Source organism: Oncorhynchus mykiss, chromosome 11 (assembly GCF_057628025.1).
Source record: "Oncorhynchus mykiss isolate SJ-2025 chromosome 11, ASM5762802v1, whole genome shotgun sequence".
NCBI lineage: Eukaryota > Metazoa > Chordata > Actinopteri > Salmoniformes > Salmonidae > Oncorhynchus > Oncorhynchus mykiss.
In genome coordinates this window covers 34326877-34350508 of record NC_143032.1, presented here as the reverse complement: position 1 = coordinate 34350508, position 23632 = coordinate 34326877, and the positions used below count along the sequence as shown (strand labels likewise).

Below are 23632 nucleotides of genomic sequence, written 5' to 3'. Positions count from 1 at the left end.
AGGGTCATGTCAGGATGAGCCTGCAGGAAGGGTACCACATGAGGGAGGAAGATATCTTCCCTGTAACGCACAGTGTTGAGATTGCCTGCAATGACAACAAGCTCAGTCCGATGATGCTGTGACATACCACTCCAGACCATGACGGACCCTCCACCTCCAAATCGATCCCGCTCCAGAGTACAGGCCTCGGTGTAACGCTCATTCCTTCAACGATAAATGCAAATCCGACCATCACCCTGGTGAGACAAAACCGTGACACGTCAGTGAAGAGCGCTTTTTGCCAGACTTGTCCGGTCCAGCGACGGTGGGTTTGTGCCCATAGGTGATGTTGTTGACAGAGATGTCTGGTGAGGACCTGCCTTACAACAGGCCTACAAGCCCTCAGTCCAGCCTCTCTCAGCCTATTGCGGACAGTCTGAGCACTGATGGAGGGATTGTGCGTTCCTGGTGTAACTCGGGCAGTTGTTGTTGCCATCCTGTATCTGTCCCGTGTGATGTTCGGATGTACCGATCCTGTGCAGGTGTTGTTACACATAGTCTGCCGCTGCGAGGATGATCAGCTGTCCGTCCTGTCTCCCTGTAGCGCTGTCTTAGGCGTCTCACAGTACGGACATTGTAATTTATTGCCCTGGCCACATCTGCAGTCCTCATGCCTCCTTGCAGAATGCCTAAGGCATGTTCATGCAGATGAGCAGGGACCCTGGGCATCTTTCTTTGGGTGTTTTTCAGAGTCAGTGGAAAGGCCTCTTTAGTGTCCTAATTTTTCATAACTGTGACCTTAATTGGCTACCGTTTGTAAGCTGTTAGTGTCTTAACGACCGTTCCACAGGTGCGTGTTCATTAATTGTTTATGGTTCATTGAACAAGCATGGGAAACAACCCTTTACAATGATCTGTGAAGTTAGTTGGATATTTACGAATTATTTTTGAAAGACAGGGTCCTGATAAAGGGACATTTCTTTTTTTGCTGAGTTTAGTTTGAATTAATGGTATTTATTAGGTTTAACTAAAGGGGAAAAGTAAGTTGAGTGTTGAATGAAATAGGTTACAACTTGAAATATTGGTTTGTTAATAATCAAATAAAACTGTTGGCATTGAATCATAAACTGAACAAAAATATTAACGCAACATGCAATAATTTCAAAGATTTTACTGAGTTACAGTTCATAGAAGGAAATCAGTCAATTTAAATTAATTAATTAGGCCCTAATCTATGGATCTCACATGACTGGGCAGGCGGGCAGCCATGGGTGGGCCTGGGACGGCATAGGCCCACCCACTTGGGAGCCAGGTCCACCCACTGGGGAGCCAGGCCCAGCCAATCAGAGAGAGTTTTTCCACACGAAAGAGCAGACAGAAACACTCAGCACCACCCCCCCCCCCCCCGCCCCCCTCCTGACAATCCTGCAGGTAAAGAATCCGGATACGGGGGTCCTGGGCTGGCTTCGTTACACGTGGTCTGCGGGTTGTGAGGCTGGTTAGATGTACTGAGGAATTCTCAAAAAATGTGTTGGAGGTGGTTTATGGTCGAGAAATTAACACTCAATTCTCTGGCAACAGCTCTGTTGGACATTCCTGCTGTCAGCATGCCAATTACATGCGCCCTCAAAATTTGAGACTTCCGTGGCATTGTGATGGGTGACAAAACTGAATATTTTAGAGTGGCCTCTTACGCATCGATCACACCGACAGCGTCATTGCATTTTGACACACCAGAAGTACATTAAATTCCATCGGAACGCTGCGTTTGCATTGCAGCATTGCGTTGCAGAGGCAGTTGCAGTGTGTTCTGTGTGGGGGATACGTTGGATTTATCGAACGTATGCATCAAACTGTATGCATAGACGGCTTGACAGAAACAGTAGCAGAAGGTGAATGTTGAACTTTTGTTGCACACCTATCCAGGTGATGTTGAGTAACATTTTGCGGAATGACGCTGTCGGTGTGATCAAGGCGTTATTGTCCCCAGCACAAAGTGCACCTGTGTAATGATCATGCTGTTTAATCAGCTTCTTGATATGCCATATCTGTCAGGTGGATAGATTATTTTGGCAAAGAAGAAATGCTCACTAACAGGGATGTAAACACATTTTTGCACAAAACTGGAGAGAAATAAGCTTTTTGTCTGTATGGAACATTTCTGGGATCTTTTATTTCAGCTCATGAAACATGGGACCAACACCTTATATGTAGCTTTTATAATTTTGTTCACTATAGATTTAGTATCAACAAATGTCTATTTAACCAGTTGACACCATTTTTTTTAGGTTGATACAGAGTAATTCCAACCCATTCACTTCAAACAAAATACATCAATGTATGGGAAATAATACAAGCTCCTTCAAGCATCACTTGGAACTAACATTTTGTTGTTTAGTCTATTTACAACACAACATTTTGAAATATAACATGTGCGTGCACTGCACTTCAATTCGGGTACAATACAAAACTTAGAAAATGTCATTAAGGCAATGTTGAAGTCACAAACACACAGAATCAAAGTGCAATCGGTTTAAAGAGAATGAGAGAGAGAGTGAGAGAGAAAGAGAGAGAGGCTGATTAACATTTGAATGCAGCAGTTGAATAACTATTGGTTTCAAATGTGACCGTTTTGCTCAATGTACATTTTAGACAGTGATGCTGCCATCGACTTGGCCAGCTCTTCGTCCCGTTTCCTTTGCATCTGAGAGTGATGAAACCACTCGTCATACTCTGGGTTGGCCACACACCTGTCCAGCAAGACATCATAGTGTCCGTTGCTGAGCCAACTCAACCAGACAGCGGGTTTGGACGAATCATCTTCCCCCAGGTAGTGCACCATGGTTGAAACCGTGGGACTCTCCAAGCTACCTCCTGTGGTTAGGTAAATGTTCACATTCAACATCTGACTCATCGCCAGAAGCTCCGGATAGCCCGCCCAGGCGCCGTCCTGAGCTGCATTGATCAAGAACTCCCCGACATCTCCCTCAATGATGGGGTTAAACTCATCCAGGTGGTCGGCGATATGGTGCATTGTCTGCTCTCTCAGCTCGCTGTGCATAGACTGCTCTCCGTAGGCGGCTTTGCACACCGCCCTGTACAGACAGTTGCCGTCAGGGATGATGTGGAATCTGTACTTGTGTGCCCTCTCCTGAAGGTACTTGTTCTGTTTCTCCACCTCCGCTATGTAGCACGTCACCTTGTCGTTGATGTCACCCCTTTTTGCATCTCTCCGCGGAGACGGCTCCTGTAGGACACGGAGCTCAAAGAGCTGCGCCTCGCCTGATGGAGAGTCCAGGTCTGAGTATTCACTGTCATTTTTACTTTCACGGGAGTCCACGACGTTCTGGCCTAAATGGGTGGACTGCGCCTCTAAGTTCTGATGGCGTTTTGGGTTCACGATGTCACTTGTAACGGTTTTTCCCTTCCCATTTGCCATGTTCATTCTCTCCCCACACTTTCTGTAACTTGGTCCATCGTTCTTGTCGACGTTTATCAGGTTATTTTCACGTTCGGCGTTTTGACTATCACTGAGTAGATCCCCTCTACCTCTCAAGTGATCAATGAAGTCCACAATCAAGTCTGTGTCCAAATGATCATCATGGTCACGCGCCTGAATCACAACATCTTGCGAATATGAGTCCAACGGAGCCCGTTTTGTCTGGGTCTCCTTTATGATGTGCACTGGTACGTATCTCTCAACTCCGTCAGGCCGACGAATGATTATCTCTGCGGTAGAAGTGTAGTAGACTGGCTTCATGGAAGCAGCCTCATAACATGAAAAAGCAGCGGGCATGTTTGCGGTAGATTGAGTCTCTCCTACCGGATTCCCGTTAGTCACTGTTGGAGTAAGCCCACTCGGTTTATTATTTGCAGAGTTCGTTGTTGTCCTGGGCAAATGGTCAGTAATGGTACCACTTGTGATAGTTATCGGAACTTTGCGAGAGGATCCGGGATAGTGTGTCAACGCACTGCTGTACAACTGCATTTTGGAAGACTCGCCTTTATACAAAACGCTAGAGCCCCAAGTGTTACGGAAAGATGACAACAAAGGCCCAAAATACACCCTGTCATCAATAACAGCTAAGTTGTAGGATACGTTTCCATGGATCCAGTGTCTTGTACCCGTTGTCACTCATAGGACCGATTTTAGCCATCTTGCGTCAGCGTAGTCTCCCTAAATTTAGACCTGAAAAGTGTAACCGGACACTCTCCGCTTCGTCTCCCCTCATAGCCAGCTGTTGAAGTAGTTGTACGTAGAGCAGTAATGACCACAGCGAGGGAATTAAAATGTTTTGATGTGTCACAGTACACTCTCGGAAGTTCTCTAGTTCCAGTCCGCCGAGTCAGGGCGGCGTCGCCACTCTGGAATGCACAAAGCGTGCCAAAAGCTACATCACTATTAAGCGCACGGATATGCGGAAAAATGACTCACAACCCTCATTACTTCCTGAGAGTAAAGCGAGGTCCCGTCCTTGAAAGGATTGTAATGCCATTTTTGTTTTATATCCCGATTGTAATTCTATTCAATACAGCCTAATACATTTTATATTCATTAGCTTTTAAGTGGTTATTTGCCAATGTAGACTACTGTGCTTAAAAACTTCAGTCATTATTTGTTTTTGTCCGTTTACAGTACGGAAAACACAGTATGTGAAAATATATGTTAGACAATATGTTATTACACTATTATTGGGTGCGGCAGGGCAGGTAGCTTAGTGGTTCGCGCGTTGGGCTAGGAACTGAAAGGTTGCTAGATTGAATCCCTGAGCTGACAATGTGAAAATATGTCGTTCTGCCCCTGAACAAGCCAGTTAACCCACTGTTCCTAGGCCGTAATTGTAAATAATAATTTGTTCTTAACTGACTTACCTAGTTAAAATAAAAATTAAATTAAAAAATGTTGTGCACAATCTTTCATCAATATGTTATAGATCCCTATTAGGCCTACCTGACCTGTATTGTATAACCTGAATTAAACCACGTTACACATGGTCTTGAAATAGACATTACTCATCACACGGAGATCGTATTGGTAGATCTCCATTTCAACCAGCTAACATGTGTCATTGCATGTCAACTCAAGGAAAAGCTTGTGAACGAGCCATTTGATATGTATAAATAGGTTAATCAAACTGTTACCCCTAAACGTTCCTGTTAGGTAAATGGCAAATGGCAGGTATAGTTTTGAGGCTACCTGCTTTTATGCTCTTTCCTGCGCCATTGTTGTCGTTGTCAAGTGAACATTTTTTGGGGCATAACAAGGAGTTGACATGATAGCGCAAACATACTGGCAGTATTTTTTTAATTACAATGTACAATTGTTTTAAACATCTAAAGCAGAGCTATGCAAACTACACAATATGAATGTATTTTCTGTAGGCCTTTTTGTCTGTGGGGCAGAAAAGCTAATTAGCATACATCAAATTGCATCCAATTTAGCATTTGGTATGTTGTTCATTTCGAAAAACACTTCATATTATTAATTCACTGATGTAATAATATTCAGAGTTACATTTTTCGAAATTAACATTATACCAAATTAAATTGTCACTTTTAATATTATCAGATACTGTATATAATGACGATATGGTATTGTCTCCACATTAACAATGTGAGTAGTTTTCCCAAAGGAGGGAAGGCCGTAAACAGACCGATATTCCAGCGTGGACAGATTTTGACGGGAGTGGACCCTCTCCCTTCGCCTCTTAAATTCTGATAGTATTCTTACGAAAAGTGCAATGTAGAGTTATCGCCTGCAGAGAGCAGCCCTGTACTTTGTCTGTGCTTTTCATGATGACGTCATCGTGTGCACAGTATTCTGGTAAGTTACCGATTTTAATACCATAGGGGGTGGCGGCACGGGCACTTTAAAAATTGTGCCGTCCTCACATGGCCAGTGGACACGACGTAGCACTATCTGACCCCTAGTTACAGAAAGAAAAGCAACAAAGTAACAGATTGTGTTGAATAGGAATAAGGGTGATGATCCCTTTTCACTGTGTTGCTTTCCATGGCCCCTCCCCAAGAGCCTAATATGCCTACAGAGTATATTGTTTCCTGGATAATCAATTATTATCAAATGTAGGCTAGCTGTATGCTATAACATATCCACGCTGGAGGTAGAATTAGGTCATATTTGTTGTGAGATGTTGATCAATGAGATTTCAACCTTTATTCACCCATTCAAAGAGAGCCTGAAGTGTGCTGAATTCCCAATGTGTTATCACTGACTTCAACCACAAATTCCAATGGAAAACCATGTCTGATTTTTGGTTTAGTTGTCATCTAAATGTGTTATCACTGCACTTTCAATCATTTAAAGCACAGCAAGTTAAAATGGGAATAGAATGTCAGATATTTAGTATTTTTTTTATAACAACTTAAAGCGACAACATGTAACTTTTTTGGGCAACCCAACCAAATTTACATAGAAATATGAGTTATAGATCTGTCATTTTTAATTGAAAGCAAGTTTAAGAAGCGGTATGTATATATATGTTCTATGTGCGGTATTTCTATGCGTCCCATTCATGTAATGTTGTTTGAGCGTCTTTTACTTTTGGTTTTGTACACAGCTTCAAACAGCTGACAATACAATATGTTGGGAAACTGAAAAGATATTTCACAGCAATATAGAAGGTACAATGATTCTCTACATATAGTTTTTTTGCCACCAAGCAATGGAGGAGCGATATCTGCATATTGCACATTTATGTGTTATCACTGTGTTTTATCTATTAGCGCAACCAAATAACCAGGATTGCAGTTGAGATTACATTAAAAGTACGTAGTGAAAGTGATCAATCCTGTTTGAGAATCTGTGCAGATTATTACAGCATTTGTGAAGATCTCCTTGCATGCTATCTTGAACATGCAGGCTTTCTATGATTACATAAGAAGATATTTATAGTTACAGTAACCTCAAAATGTGGCCATGGATACATTGATACAGTACCTTCAACTATTTATATTTGGTTGCGTTGACAACCAAACATAATTCAATATCCAGTTGGCCTACAAATTAATAATTGAGAAGTTGGATTCACGTCTGCATCTCAACCAAAAATCATAGTTAAAGAATAGGACTAAATCAAATCTAACTTTTAAATGCACTTTAAATACAGTTGATTTAGTCCTATTCTTTAACTTAGATTTTTGGTTGAGATGGAGACGTGAACCCAACATATTAATGATTTAGTTGTAGATTAAATTTGAAATCAACCAAAGCTTGAAACCTATGTTCTGTCTAGTTTTAGTTGAACCCTGGGTTGAATTGAAACAATAGCTGTTGATGACTTTGCAAATGCTATAATAGGCCAAAATAGTATAATTAATAACTGTATGACTTATAAAGAATGGTTACATTTCATTTGCTTTCTTAAACCAACCTTTTGGGATGACTTCAAAGGCAACAGTGAATTTATTTAGTTTTTATGTGGAGATCTGTCAATAATCATTCTCGCGATAGCGCATTGGTAGTCGTTAGTGACAAATATCTAAACTTGGTCAAAACCCTGGATAGGAAACCAAAGGGAGAGCTGTAGATAGATCAACTCTCCAGTAGGAGGTGATGCCCAGCCTATAGTTTTTTTCTGATAGCGGATATAATGTTGAAACGCTGATGTTGTTTAAAAGATACAAATTCAACATATTTTAGGTTTGTCTATGTTGAAAATTGGTTACCATGATGACATAATCCTGTAGTTGAACTCTCCCCCTCAAAACAGTTGAAGTTGATGTCTTTTAAAAAATCCAGACTATTTTCAACATAAATTCCATGTCACACAAAATATGTTGACAAATTACGTTGAAACAATGTTGATTCAACCAGTTTGGAACCCAGTTTGGAAATGCAGCATAACATGTATTGATTTATTTAGGCAATCACTATCAAACGGTATTGAATAGATCAATCCTTACGGCTGACATTGGATATTAGCCTATCCCTGTTGACAAATTGACAACCATCACATTTGGTTCATAATGCATTAGCTAATGAAATAATGAATATGCTAATGAGGCTAGGCTATTTATGAAAACATGGGCACAGAATTGATACAGGAATAGACTAGCCAATTAGGGAAGCCGTGTATGAAATACTGACGAGAAGTAGCCCTGCCATGCTGCGGTTGTTGTGTTCAACATTGTGCCCTAAAACTGCTGCAAGATCTTCAATGCCCTTAGCTTCCATACCTACAGCTACGCATTTCAATTATAGCCCCACATTTGTAACATAAAAGTAGAATATATTCTTGCGGATGTTCGGCGAGATTGTGTTCACGTCAATGCAGAAGTAGATTTATGCAACCACTCCCAAATGCTATTTGAATTGATCAATGCAAGCATAAAATCGCTGACAGTCCTTACGGCTGACATTGGATATTAGCCTATCCCCGTTGACAAATTTGACAACCATCCCATTTGTTGCATAATGCATTAGCTAATGAAATAATGAATATGCTAATATGGCTCTGCTATTTATATAAACATGGGCATATAAATTGATACAAGGAATAGACTAGCCAATCAGTCCGAAATACTGATGAGAAGTAGCCCTGCCATGCTGCGGTTGTTTGTTTTCAACATTGTGCACGAAAACTGCTGCAAGATCTCCAATGCCCTTAGCTTCCACACCTACAGCTAAGCATTTCAAGTATAGCCCTACGTATGTCAACATAAATAGTAGAATATATTCGAGCGGTTGTTCGGTCAAATTGTGTATATGCCATTGCAAAAGCCATGCTGATGTCAAGAGATTTTTTTTTATTTTTTAGCTCTTCCCTTCTAAAGTGGGAGGATCTTTGTGCGTTCGAGTCACGCAGCTGTCAAAGATAGCTGTCACCCAGTTTCATGATCAAACACACATTGAATGAGAAAGGCTTCGCTAAGTCGAGCAGCGGACTTCAGGTAGCCTACCCCTGGCATAACTAGCCCATTGCGCCTCAAACAAATGAAGAAGCCGAGGAACGGTTCTATGACTTGATTTATTTTCAATGAACGAAGCCGTTTAACCATTTGGAGTATAGGTGTGGAATATCCCGAGAAAAAGGATCTGCCAATTAAACGAATACAATTCGAGAAGAAGAAGGAAAAAAATTACTGCGCTCCTCTCGTGACCAACGTGAAAAGGGGATTTCTAACGGATATGAAGACAAAAAAGGGTAGGTCGCCTTTTTCCATCCGCGTGCCGATTTCGATAACACGCGTGTATCCAAAGATATATTGAGGGAGATCGCGCATAAGGCATTTCTCAATGCAAGCAACGCAGCCTATTGTTTGCGCCAGTCAAAACAGGGTCCCCCCTGTGTGCAGGCGGGCTGTCAAAATTGTTTTGCGTAATGCCTTTTGATTTAAACCGTTTCAAATGCAAGGAATTGTTATCTTTCAAGGTTGACTAGTTAAAGGCATCGAGTAAATAATCATAACCATTTTGTTATACAATAGTGTTAGATCCTTTAACTTAATAGCTTACTCTGAAAACTTAGTTCATGATGAACAAGTTTCCAATTCCTAGCTAATTCCTTTAGGGTACATCTGGGTGGATTGGCTAAATTAGAGGGCATCTCTAAACCCTTACGTCACCGCGCTTTTAGTTCATTAAAATGTATCAAATATGTAGCCCCGACGATGCAGAGTAAGTTCCCTCTGCTAGTTTAGCTGCAACATGGTTTCATTATCTCGGTATACGTTGTATTATGTGCCACACTGTTGAATGAAATTAGATAGTGCGAAATTTGCAGCAGACTTCCAGAGCCCTGATTTTTTTATTTTTTTTTGTTCGATTGGCACAGCGTTCAAATCCTGACCTCCTTTGTGAAGTTGCTGTTGGCTTTCATTCTGCGACGCTGCTCTCGCATTCTTCGACCTCGTGTTAGACTACACGAACTTCTACACATTGTTTTAAACTTATAAATTCCTTAAGAGTAGAGCTTATAAAACGCTCAATCCCCCTCGGATGAGTAATAGACTTCATTTTAAGTAAGAAATGAGTAACTCTTTCAAAAATGTTCAAATTGTAGTGAAATAATGGTTCGACGAACAAGATTCTTTTGTTTAGTCTTGAGACGTTGACTTGCAACAAGTACCCCTCCCCCTTCCTCATACAATCCTACATAATTACCTCATTCCAACTTCAATGTTTTTTAGTTTAAAAAAAATCGATTTCCCACCCCTATGCCAAGTACAGATCTAGTGATATCCGGTACAGTATTTTGTTGACATGGAATGATGGACAACAGATGATGCCATGTTTTAGTTTTTACAATTTAAAACTGAAATAAGACCATCTAAATGATTAAAGTTGCAACAAAAAAAGTTTGATTTTTGAATGTGTTATTTTCCAGATAATATATCTATTTCAGGTTTTTGTCAAGGCTTGTGGTAAATAAACTACTTTGTATTAACTGTTTGATTAGGCTATTTAAAAAAAGAATAAGAGAAAGAAACAAACGGACTACAGATGTTTTTACAGCCTTGGGAATTGTCCCCCTGGAATAACTATTTCAGCTGTCTTGGGCCCTGCTGTAGCTTCCTGCACTGTGTCAGTGTCAACATGAAGAGGTGTTTGCTCAGTACAGTAGGCCTGCAGTATTTGTCGAGGCAGGTTTTATAACTGACACAGCATTGGAGCAGCCTGCCTTTGTGATGTCTCTCCTCTCCTCTCCACTCCCCCCCCCCCCCCCCCTTCCTCCCTCTCTACCCCCCCCCCCCCCCCCCTCCCTCCCTCCCTCTCTGTTCCACGAATCACATGGCTGAACATGACAGCTTGCTTCTGACACATCAGCTGCCTCCGCTAGAGAGCTAGCTTTTGGCACTGGGCTGTTGGAAGGTGGGTGGCTGACAGACCAGACCAGACAGACATACAGACAAGGGTGTGTTTGGAGGGGGAATTCTGGGGGAATTCTGACTGACATTCTTTCACACATCCGTTCTTGCCTTCTCCACACACAGGCATGATGACGTTGTCGGCCAGTGAGACGGATGAGGAGGACAGCATGGACGCCCCCCTGGACCTGTCATCCAGTACGGGAGGGAGCAGTGGGAAAAGGAAGCGGCGCGGGAACCTACCCAAGGAGTCAGTGCAGATCCTCAGGGACTGGCTATATGAGCATCGCTACAATGCCTACCCCTCTGAACAGGAGAAATCCCTGCTCTCCAAGCAGACGCAGCTCTCCACACTACAGGTATGCTAACATTTTTTTTTTTAAATTTAACTAGGCAAGTCAGTTATGAACAAATTATTATTTACAATGACAGCCTACTGGGGAACAGTGGGTTAACTGCCTTGTTCAAGGGGCAGAATGACAGATTTTTACCTTGTCAGCTCGGAGATTCAATCCAGCAACCTTTCAGTTACTAGGCCAACGCTCTAAACACTAGGCTACCTGCCGGCTACTCTGAACTCTCTAATGATCCTCACCGATTACATAAGGGGCCCTGTTCAAATACTTCAGCAATGCATCCTTCCTTCTTACCTTCCTTGAATTGCTTGCTTTCACTTACAGATCTCAAGGAAATTAGGAAGGAAGGATAGAATCAGAGGGCCAGAGTGACAGGCCTCGGTGTTCATAGGTTTACCACCAGATGACTAGTAGGTCTGTGGCATGCAAAACAAATGATTGGCCGGAAACGCAATGTACACCTTGTGTTGTAAAGTCCTATCACGGTTTTATGACACGTACGTAAACAAAGAGAGCATGATTGACACGTGGACAATGAACAGCTAGCAGCTAGGGCCTTTCAAGGAAGCTTGATATTGCAACGTTCTGTCAGACGAGACACGTCTGAAGTGAAACGACATTGTCCTGTGTCCCAAATGTCTCCCTAATTCCCTATGTCGTGCACTACTTTTGACAAGGGCCCACATGGTTTTTCCCTTAGGGTTCTGGTCAAAAGTAATGCACATTGTAGGTAATAATAGGGTGCCATTTGGGGGACACACGGTGACTAGGAGGAACCAAGAACTCTGACTCGGCTCACTCACTCTGCTGGGTGGTTGGCGTGGGCTTGGCTGTAACGATCACACAGGAATTTCCCTCCCCCAGCCCTCTTCAAGCACAGCTGTCTGGGAACAATACAGAGTCCTTTACATACTAAGAGCTCTAGGCTTTGAGCCATCCGTGGGCTGATAATTGGCTGGGACAGAGAGGGAGAAGAGGGGGTGGGGGGGGGAGAGGGCAATAGAATTGGGGAGGGCAACAAGACCTTACAGCATACTTGTGTTACCTGCCATGATGGCTTTTCAAAGGCCCAGTTTGAGTTTCTTGATGAGCACAGAAGTAGAACCTTATATTTTCTTGTCTGTCGTACTATGCTTTATAAGACATTAACGTAAGTAACAAAATAACATTGGTTGATGTGCAATTAGGTTGTCCTAACAAGAGCTTTTAAACATTGTCTATAGGTATGCCAGGATATATACGATCAAGAGCAAGTTGTGCATATCACATACAGTGCCTTGCGAAAGTATTCGGCCCCCTTGAACTTTGCGGCCTTTTGCCACATTTCAGGCTTCAAACATAAAGATATAAAACTGTATTTTTTTGTGAAGAATCAATAACAAGTGGGACACAATCATGAAGTGGAACGACATTTATTGGATATTTCAAACTTTTTTAACAAATCAAAAACTGAAAAATTGGGCGTGCAAAATTATTCAGCCCCTTTACTTTCAGTGCAGCAAAGTCTCTCCAGAAGTTCAGTGAGGATCTCTGAATGATCCAATGTTGACCTAAATGACTAATGATGATAAATACAATCCACCTGTGTGTAATCTAGTCTCCGTATAAATGCACCTGCACTGTGATAGTCTCAGAGGTCCGTCAAAAGCGCAGAGAGCATCATGAAGAACAAGGAACACACCAGGCAGGTCCGAGATACTGTTGTGAAGAAGTTTAAAGCCGGATTTGGATACAAAAAGATTTCCCAAGCTTTAAACATCCCAAGGAGCACTGTGCAAGCGATAATATTGAAATGGAAGGAGTATCAGACCACTGCAAATCTACCAAGACCTGGCCGTCCCTCTAAACTTTCAGCTCATACAAGGAGAAGACTGATCAGAGATGCAGCCAAGAGGCCCATGATCACTCTGGATGAACTGCAGAGATCTACAGCTGAGGTGGGAGACTCTGTCCATAGGACAACAATCAGTCGTATATTGCACAAATCTGGCCTTTATGGAAGAGTGGCAAGAAGAAAGCCATTTCTTAAAGATTTCCATAAAAAGTGTCGTTTAAAGTTTGCCACAAGCCACCTGGGAGACACACCAAACATGTGGAAGAAGGTGCTCTGGTCAGATGAAACCAAAATTGAACTTTTTGGCAACAATGCAAAACGTTATGTTTGGCGTAAAAGCAACACAGCTCATCACCCTGAACACACCATCCCCACTGTCAAACATGGTGGTGGCGGCATCATGGTTTGGGCCTGCTTTTCTTCAGCAGGGACAGGGAAGATGGTTATAATTAATTGGAAGATGGATGGAGCCAAATACAGGACCATTCTGGAAGAATGAGTCTGCAAAAGACCTGAGACTGGGACGGAGATTTGTCTTCCAACAAGACAATGATCCAAAACATAAAGCAAAATCTACAATGGAATGGTTCAAAAATAAACATATCCAGGTGTTAGAATGGCCAAGTCAAAGTCCAGACCTGAATCCAATTGAGAATCTGTGGAAAGAACTGAAAACTGCTGTTCACAAATGCTCTCCATCCAACCTCACTGAGCTCGAGCTGTTTTGCAAGGAGGAATGGGAAAACATTTCAGTCTCTCGATGTGCAAAACTGATAGAGACATACCCCAAGCGACTTACAGCTGTAATCGCAGCAAAAGGTGGCGCTACAAAGTATTAACTTAAGGGGGCTGAATAATTTTGCACGCCCAATTTTTCAGTTTTCGATTAGTTAAAGTTTGAAATATCCAATAAATGTCGTTCCACTTCATGATTGTGTCCCACTTGTTGTTGATTCTTCACAAAAAAATACAGTTTTATATCTTTATGTTTGAAGCCTGAAATGTGGCAAAAGGTCGCAAAGTTCAAGGGGGCCGAATACTTTTGCAAGGCACTGTATGCTCGTAGATGTTTCAGATATGATGCATGTTTTGCATACAACAGAAAAACAGCCATCTCACAATGTCATGCAAATATGTAAACGCTATGTAACCTGTTTTTATGTCATCGTGTGATATAAAGTATACTTTTGTGCTCTCCTTTTTTTCCCCCTTGACTTAAAAAAAAAAAACTTTTAACTTGAAACTATACTATATATTTAAATAAATGTTGCAATTTGCTCTCCTTCAGGTTTGCAACTGGTTCATCAACGCACGTCGGCGGCTCCTCCCGGAGATGCTGCGTAAAGACGGTAAAGACCCTAACCGGTTCACCTTCTCCCGGAAAGGCAGCAAGGGAGGCGACGGGGGCTTCTCTGATTCCAGCTCTCAGTCACCAAAGCACGCCACGGGCCCCGAGGACAGCTACGACCAGCGGGCGCTGCACCCCTCCAGCTTCGAGGCAGGTCTCCCCAGCCCCGGCATCCTGCTGAAGGCCGTATCGTCCCCTAAGATGTCCCCCTCCTCTTCCCTGGGGCCCGACACCACCGTGGCTCCCCGGCCCTCTGTCATCTGTCACACCACTGTTACCACCATGGCCATGCAGAAACAGGGCTCGAGCCCCCCCTCCTACCTCTCCTGCTTCCTCTCCAGCATTAACACAGATGGCAGTAGGGCCGCAGAGCTGCTGCATTCCACCACAGAGGCTCTGGGGCTCTTCAGATGCCGGGAGGAAGGGTTGGGCCTGGGCGCCCCGCCAGTGACCACCACCCACACCACCATGGAGTGTAACCTAAGCCCCCAGAGTGGGCTCTTCAACACCCCTCCCCCCACCCCCCCAGACATCACACAGGACTTCAGTGGCTTCCAGCTCCTAGTGGATGTGGCCCTCAAGCGGGCGGCAGAGATGGAGCTGCAGGCTAAACAACTGGTGTCTTAAAGGGGAGGGAAAGAGAGATGACAACCCAGTTGTTGTTGTCTCTAAATGAACTCCTCACATGAGTTCAGTGACTGTGCAACAAAGAACAAACGCAACTCAACAAGCCTGATAACTTATATTTTTGGTATACATTGGTGTACAAAACTATATCAAGGTGCCTTGGCTGTTAGTTCTTTTTTTATTTTGTCATATGCGTGTATGTATGTATGTATCTATGTGCATCTTTTTTGCACACAGGACCAAAAAGATTTACGGACAAAAAAAGCGCTGCCTGTCTTAAAACATTTCCTATGTATTTTACTAGAGCAAGGCATGAGGGCATACAAGTGTTCTGCAGGTGAGGGAGGGTGGTTCTCCTCTCCTCCATTATGGGGTATGTAGTTTCACAAACCTATCCCCCGTGGGATATGTAGTTTCCAGATGTGTTTCACGTTTTACATTTCAGAGATCAGTTTGCGATGGTTTCCACTCGGCCTTTCGCACAATAGGGCCGAGTTAGGGTCCCCATCTCTCATCTCAGTGTCTTAAAACGTACTTTGCTCTTGGGATCTATGATGAACTTTATCACTACTGTAGAAAGGGTTCTGTGTTTTTTTTTTTTTTCATAAGAGTATAGTTTTTGTTTTCTTTTGACTTTTGTTTTTATACCTTTTTGATATTTTATAAGAAAGTAAACCTCTCGTCTTTGTTTTGATTAAGCGTTTTCCTATACGAAGGGATCATTCAGATGAACAATGTAGCAAATTCCTAGTCTGAGCCTTCCTCCCCTCCTCACATAGTGTCTGCAGCCAAATTGGCACCCTATTCCCTATATAAGTGCTCAAAAGTAGTGTATACTACATAGAGAATAGGGTGCCAATTTGGGACACACCCTGTGTAGCGATGGCCAGTTAACTGGAAGAACAACACTAAATAATATGTTTTTCATTTGTGAAGTCACCAGCAGCGGTAAAAAATATAGCATTTTCTAAATCACCAAAAAGCATTTTATGTACAAAAAAAGGACCATGTTTGTGTACAGCGATTGTGACATGACGCCCAATGATGTGATTTCCTTTCATACTGTGCAATGTTTGTGGCAAATAAGGGGTCACATATGGGATTTAAATAAATAGTTGTTTTCTACTACGCTTGCCGTTTCACTGTTGGAACACTCGATCACATTGACTACATCTAAGGATCAAGAATCTTTTCAGGCGATTGCCCACTAGAATCACCTAACAGCAGTAGCACAGAATGTAGAGCGATATGAGTTCCATCAATCATACATTAGTGCTACATGAAGAAAAAAGGCAGGGAGAGGACAGAAATAGCACTTTGATGTGTGTGCATGTGCCTGTGTTTCTACATGCTCTCTGTCTCGGTCTCATGAGTCATTCTATCCTGAGACTTTCCTACGTGTGTGTTTGTGTGATAGGTTCACCAGAGCTCCAAGTCATTAGCATAATCCTGTATAAATTAGTACGAGATAACAGCAGACGTTTAATCTGACAATTAATCTTGATGGTTGTACAATCGTCTCAAATCAAACCGTGAAGGACCTCTGCTTTACTCTGGACCCTGATCTCTCTTTTGACTAACATATCGAGACTGTTTCAAGGACAGCTTTTTTCCATCTACGTAACATTGCAAAAATCAGAAACTTTCTGTCCAAAAATGACGAAGAAAAATTAATCCATGCTTACTTGTTACTTCTAGGTTAGACTACTGCAATGCTCTACTTTCCGGCTACCCGGATAAAGCACTAAATAAACTTCAGTTAGTGCTAAATATGACTGCTAGAATCCTGACTAGAACCCCAAAGTTTGATCATATTACTCCAGTGCTAGTCTCCCTAAACATGGTTCCTGTTAAGGCAAGGGCTGATTTCAAGGTTTTACTGCTAACGTACAAAGTATTACATGGGCTTGCTCCTACCTATCTTTCTGATTTGGTCCTGCCGTACATACCTACACGTACGCTACGGTCACAAGATGCAAGCCTCCTAATTGTCCCTAGAATTTCTTAGCAAACAGCTGGAGGCAGGGCTTTCTCCTATAGCGCTCCATTTTTATGTGAGAGACGCAGACTCGGTCGGTCTCAACCTTTAACTCTTTACTGAAGACTCATCTCTTCAGTGGGTCATATGATTGAGTGTAGTCTGGCCCAGGAGTGTGAAGGTGAACGGAAAGGCTCTGGAGCACCCTTGCTGTCTCCGCCTGCCCGGTTCCCCTCTCTCCACTGGGATTCTCTGCCTCTAAACCCTATTACAGGGACTGAGTCACTGGCTTACTGGTGCTCTTTCATGCCATCCCTAGGAGGGTTGAGTCACTGACATAATCTTCCTGTCTGAGTTGACGCCCCCCCTTGGGTTGTGCCGTGGCAGAGATCTTTGTGGGCTATACTCTGCCTTGTCTCAGGATGGTAAGTTGGTGGTTGAAGATATCCCTCTAGTTGTGTGGGGGCTGTGCTTTGGCAAAGTGGGTGGGGTTATATCCTTCCTGTTTGGCCCTGTCCGGGGGTATCATCGGATGGGGTCACAGTGTCTCCTGACCCCTCCTGTCTCAGCCTCCAGTATTTATGCTGCAGTACTTTATGTGTCAGGGGGGCTAGGGTCAGTTTGTTATATCTGGAGTACTTCTCCTGTCTTATCCGGTGTCCTGTGTGAATTTAAGTATGCTCTCACTAATTCTCTCTTTCTCTCGGAGGACCTGAGCCCTAGGACCATGCCTCACGACTACCTGGCATGATGACTCCTTGCTGTCCCCAGTCCACCTGGCCGTGCTGCTGCTCCAGTTTCAACTGTTCAGCCTGCGGCTATGGAATCCTGACCTCTTCACCGGACGTGCTACCTGTCCCAGACCTGCTGTTTTCAACTCTCTAGAGACAGCAGGAGTGGTAGAGATACTCTTAATGATCGGCTATGAATATCCAAATGACATTTACTCCTGAGGTGCTGACTTGCTGCACCCTCGACAGCTACTGTGATTATTATTATTTGACCATGCTGGTCATTTTATGAACATTAGAACATCTTGGCCATGTTCTGTTATAATCTCCACCCGGCACAGCCAGAAGAGGACAGGCCACCCCTCATAGCCTGTTTCCTCTCTAGGTTTCTTCCTAGGTTTTGGCCTTTCTAGGGAGTTTTTCCTAGCCACCGTGCTTCTACACCTGCATTGCTTGCTGTTTTGGGTTTTAGGCTGGGTTTCTGTACAGCACTTTGAGATACAGTGGGGAGAACCAAGTATTTGATACACTGCTGATTTTGCAGGTTTTCCTACTTACAAAGCATGTAGAGGTCTGTCATTTTTATCATAGGTACACTTCAACTGTGAGAGATGGAATCTAAAACAAAAATCCAGAAAATCACATTGTATGATTTTAAAGTAATTAATTTGCATTTTATTGCTTGACATAAGTATTTGATCACCTACCAACCAGTAAGAAGTTCTAAGGTCCTGCGTCGCAGTGCTAGAGGCATCACTACAGATCCGGGTATGATCCCGGGCTGTGTCGCAGCTGGCCGCGACCGGGAGACCCATGAGGCGGTGCACAATTTGCCCAGCGTCGTCCAGGTTAGGGGAGGGTTTGGCCGGCTTTTTGTCCTTGTCCCATCGCACTCTTGCGACTCCTTGTGGTGGTCGAGCTCATGCACGCTGACTTCGGTCGGCAGCTGTACGGTGTTTCCTCCGACTTGGTCCCGCTTGGCTTGCAGGTTTAAGCGAGCATTGTGTCAAGAAGCACTGCGGCTTGGCGGGATTGTGTTTTGGAGGACGCATGGCTCTCGACCTTTGCCTCTCCCGAGTCAATGCGGGTGTTGCAGCGATGGGACAAGACCGTAACTACCAATTGGATATCACGAAAAAGGGGTGAAAAGTACCCAAAACAATACACTTTATGACCCTGTCATTAAGTATTATGACCATCAGACTGGTATAAGCCAGATTGGCCTATCATGTACATGCCCTTATGTCAGTCATCAGTTAAAAAGAGGGTGTCTTGTCCTGCTCCTGAAATCTGCTCCTGCATTCATCCTAATCATCAGCAACAGAGCATTGGGGTAGGTGCATGTCTGACATCAACATGTGCGCAATTACAATGACAATGTAACATGCTCAATAAAAAAATATATACAGTATATATAACATAAACATACTGTTGACACGTAGGCTATGGTGTAATGCCGGCCTGGGCAATTATTTTCCATGGAGGGCCACATTAGAATATATTTTTAACATCGCGGGCCAGAATCATATTACAGGATTATACATCATGTGTATGACTATGTTGACAGATATATCTACTGTAAATCATGTCCAGATATGCTACTTATTTTACTTTTTTTTTAACATACACAGAAATAAACCACATCCATGTTCTCCTTTTGGTAGGTATTTTCATTATTAAACATGCAATGAACTACATGGAGGGAAAAGTACACTGTGCATTCAGCACCACGGACAGAACTCTTGTTAACGGGTATTTACAAAAACACAAGAAAGGGAGAGCTCAACATTACATTTGAACAACCCAATCAGTGTGAGGATTGAAGTCTGATGGGCATTGACTAGAGCAGTGAAGTCAGGTATAGTTTCTGACGTCGCTATGCGCACGATTGCTGAAAATTGAGAGTCAGTAAGAGATAATCTGTGCCTTGACTTGTTATATTTCCTCACTGAAAATGTCTGTTCACATACATAGGTTGGTGCAAACATCTCCTGAGCATGACTCATAATCTTTGGAAAGTTTTGTTCATCGAGAGATGCATAGAACCTCGTCAGTGACATTGTTTTGAATAGTTCTCCAATCACTGCATCAGACTGAAGATTGATAAGCTCAAGTTGCAGGTCAGTGGGAGCGTTATCCACATTGTAGGTGAAAGGAGAAGAAACCAACAGCATGTCATTTTCACACCCTTTTAAGCACCTTCCCCAAACTCAGCCATCTCACGTTTGTGTGGGAGGGGAGATCTGCATGACCCGACTGTCTCTTCCAACAGTGAGACAAACTGCCTGTGGTTTAAAGATTTTTTGACTGTATCCACAACGTGGCTCATTTTCAGAACACATTTACAGAGCACCTCCAGATGAATAATGCAATGCAGGAGAATAATTGTCTGATCTGGGTTCAGCTCAGCTACTTGATCTTGTATCCTTTTCAAAAGGGCAACGTTTTTTCCTGTCAAATTTGGGCACCCGTCAGTGATCAGACTGGATAACTTTTGCCACACACTTATGATCTTCCTCCAATAAATCTTTCCCTGTGGTTGTGCTCTTCATTGACTGCACTGAAGCGAGCTCCTCTGTCATTTCAAAGTCTGGGGTTACGCCTCGTAAGAATATCAACAACTGCGCTGTGCCACGTGCATCACTGCTCTCATCCAGGGCCAAGGAGAAATGAAATAATTTACCTTGTCTTTCAACTGTTGTTCCATATTCTCTGCGATGCCCTCAACACGCCATGTCAACTGTTCATCTTGACAGGGAAACATTTTCAAACAGCTCTTTCTTGTCGAGCCAAAGTATTGCTGCAGAGTCAATTAAACATTATGTAATGAATTCGCCCTCAGCGAATGGCTTACTATGGTTCGCATAGCATTTTGTGGGACAGTACATAGCTATCTCTTGCAATTCCGTCGTTTGCTGAATGCAGTTTTGTGAAAAGTCCTAGCTGCTTTTGCAACTGAGGAAGCAACTCTTTCGATGCACTTGCCCTCTGCTCAGAAGACATATTCCTATATCTCTCTGCACGCTTTGTCTGGAAGTGTCGGGACAAGTTGTAGTCTTTCAAGACAGCGATGCTCACTTTGCACACTAAGCACACAGCTTTCCCTGAAACCTCAATAAAGAAATATTTCGATGTCCACTCTTACTGGAACACCCTACATTCATTGTCTACTTTGCTTTTCTTTGAAATCTTTGGATTACTCAATTTCTAGCTAGCTACTATTTGTAACTGTGACGTGTGTCAGCCTGTCAGTCACTGTCTGTTCTCGTGCAGTTGTCATTTATACGTGCCTTCAAAATAAATGTCCCACAAGCGGCGGGAGTTAAATCATTACACAATGGTGAGTATTCATTGGGCTTCTAATTTGAATAACAAATACGTTTTTCAAAACTTTACTATTGCAAATTCTTTATGTGATCTGAGCATGATTCCGTGGGCCGTATTGAATCAGATCGAGGGCCGGCCTTTGCCCAGGCCTGGTGTAATGGAATGTTTAGCCTTTTTGACAATCTTATGTAGGTGTCACAACCAGCCATAAAATAACACAATATATGTCACAACATGTCTAAATATCTGTCATGACAGTGTTATGACCATATTTTCACATGGTTATGATGCTGGGTGTCAAGTAAAGCTTTACCAAGGTTTCTTATTGGATAAATTCAGGTTGTCCATTCTCTTTTGTTTTGGTGGCTAGTCAATATGACCCAAAGTAAGACCATGTGGATCCTGGGTGTTTGTGTTCTTTCGAGGATACATGCATAGGAGAAAAATCTTTAACCACTAGGCAGGGTAACCTAGTAGTTAGAGTGATGGACTAGTAACCGAAAGGTTTCAAGTTCATATCCCTGAGCTGACAAGGTACAAATCTGGGGTTCTGCCCCTGGACAGGCAGTTAACCCAGTGTTCCTAGGCCGTCATTGAAAATAAGAATTTGTTCTTAAACTGACTTGCCTAGTTAAATAAAGGTCAAATAAAAAAAATGTGTTGCCAGCAAAATCCAAAAGGGTGGAATCAAATGACCCTTCCAAGATTGACTTTGTCAAAGTAGTGAACCTATCACCATTGCATGCATACCTTTGTTCTGGTGGTTTGGAAATGCTGCACCAGCCTTTTATAGTATAGATGGGTTGGTTGTTTAGCAACAACGGACGTGTGCGCAACTATGGGGTGAAACAGACAGGGTTGGCTTAAACTGTTGTAAACTATATTTAGTCTCCAAATGTTTACTGAAAACACAATACACACTGACCACCTGTCTCTCAAATACATCGTTACAGTTGTTGGTTTGCTAGCTACTGAATTTGAGTGATATTAGCATAGAAATGACATCAATCAAAACAAGACATGGTATTTTACCAGGTAAGTTGACTGAGAACACATTCTCATTTACAGCAACAACCCGGGGAATAGTTACAGGGGCGAGGAGATGAATGAGCCAATTGTAAACTGGGGATGATTAGGTGGCATAAAGGCCAGATTGGGAATTTAGCCAGGACACAGGGCTAAACATCCCTAATCTTATAATAAGTGCCATGGAATCTTTAGTGACCAGAGAGAGACAGGTCACCCGTTTAACCTGGCATCCGAAAGACGGCAACCTACACAGGGCAATGTCCCTAATCACTGCCCTGGGGCATTGGGATATTTTTTTTTAGACCAGAGAAAAGGGTGACTCCTACTGGCCCTTCTGATTAAACAGCATGATCATTACACAGGTGCACCTTGTGCGGGGGACAATAAAAGGCTACTCTAATATGTGCATTTTTGCCACACAACTCAATGACACAGATTTGAGGGAGCGTGCAATTGGCATGCTGACTGCAGGAATATCCACCAGAGCTGTTGCCAGAGAATGAATGTTATTTCTCTGCCATAAGCCGCCTCCAAACGTTGTATTAGAGAATTTTGCAGTACGTCCAACCGGCCTCACAACCACAGACCACGTGTAACCACGCCAGACCAGGACCTCCAAATCTGGCTTCTTCACATGCAGGGGGTGCTGAGAAGTATTTCTGATACTGATTGGCTGGATCTGGCTGCCCAGTGGGTCGGCCTGGCTCCCAAGTGGGTGGGCCTATGCCCTCCCAGACACACCCATGGCTGCGCCCCTGCACAGTCATGTGAAATCCATAGATTAGGGCCTTTGACTGATATGAACTGTAACTCATCAGAATCTTTGCAATTGTTGCATGTTACATTTATATTTTTGTTCAGTATTTGTAAATCTGCCTCATTATATTATAAACGAAAACATGTGCAGCCTGCATTTCAATAAACACATATAGGATAGAGTATGATGATGGCATTAAGGTTTTTAATGCAGATACATTTCCGTACACGTGACATAACATCAACAGTGCAATAATATTAATTACAAAATGTATATCTGCTTAATATGTTATTTGATTGTTATTACATTTACATAGGGAAACATTCATTTATGTACAGATGTTCATTTGAATCGTTTTATACTTATATATGGACTATTGCTGCGATCACGTGCTAGTCGGAACTCGGAAACTCTGAATTTTCTGACTTGTTAACCGATTGTAGCTATACACTTGTCGTGTTCAACCAGTTAGCATGTCAGAAATATTATAGTTTTCTAGTTCCGACTAGCACGTGAACACGGCATACATCACAAGCCTCCGCCTCTCAGAATTGCCAGGATTGGTTGAAAGTCTTTAGTTTGGCAATTACCACAATCCAACATTCTTTACCACTTCCCGTAATCCCCCTGTAATGTCAGGGTTTTGATATGTTTATATAATAATCATAAATAACTAAATCATTTGACCGATATTTTAATGAATTCTAATAAAAAGGTGAAATAAAATATAAAGAGCAACACAACTTATATTAAATTATCTTAACACATAATGGGCGGGCAAAAAAGGTACAGTGGGGCAAAAAAAGTATTTAGTAAGCCACCAATTGTGCAAGTTCTCC

At 42.7% G+C, this 23632-nt stretch overlaps 2 protein-coding genes across 2 annotated transcripts; one reads left to right on the top strand and one right to left on the bottom strand.

Moving 5' to 3' along the window:
* Nucleotides 1-2118: 2118 nt before the first annotated feature.
* LOC110535603 (uncharacterized) lies at nt 2119-4415 on the bottom strand. Its single transcript, XM_021620694.3, has one exon. It carries the CDS (start codon nt 3965-3967, stop codon nt 2597-2599), a length of 1371 nt encoding a protein of 456 aa, XP_021476369.3. The 5' UTR covers nt 3968-4415; the 3' UTR covers nt 2119-2596.
* A 4073-nt stretch (nt 4416-8488) lies between these two features.
* Nucleotides 8489-16096, top strand: LOC110535602 (homeobox protein AKR). Its single transcript, XM_021620693.3, has 3 exons — nt 8489-9143; nt 10933-11165; nt 14285-16096. The coding sequence occupies exons 1-3, from the start codon at nt 9128-9130 to the stop codon at nt 14969-14971; spliced, it is 936 nt and encodes a 311-aa protein (XP_021476368.1). The 5' UTR covers nt 8489-9127; the 3' UTR covers nt 14972-16096.
* Nucleotides 16097-23632: the final 7536 nt, after the last annotated feature.

Coding starts and splice junctions, on each gene's coding strand:
- LOC110535602 (XM_021620693.3), top strand. Junction 11,166..14,284: donor CGCAGCTCTCCACACTACAG/GTATGCTAACAT, acceptor GCTCTCCTTCAG/GTTTGCAACTGGTTCATCAA.
- LOC110535603 (XM_021620694.3), bottom strand. CDS start 3,967: ATGCAGTTGTACAGCAGTGCGTTGACACACTATCCCGGATCCTCTCGC.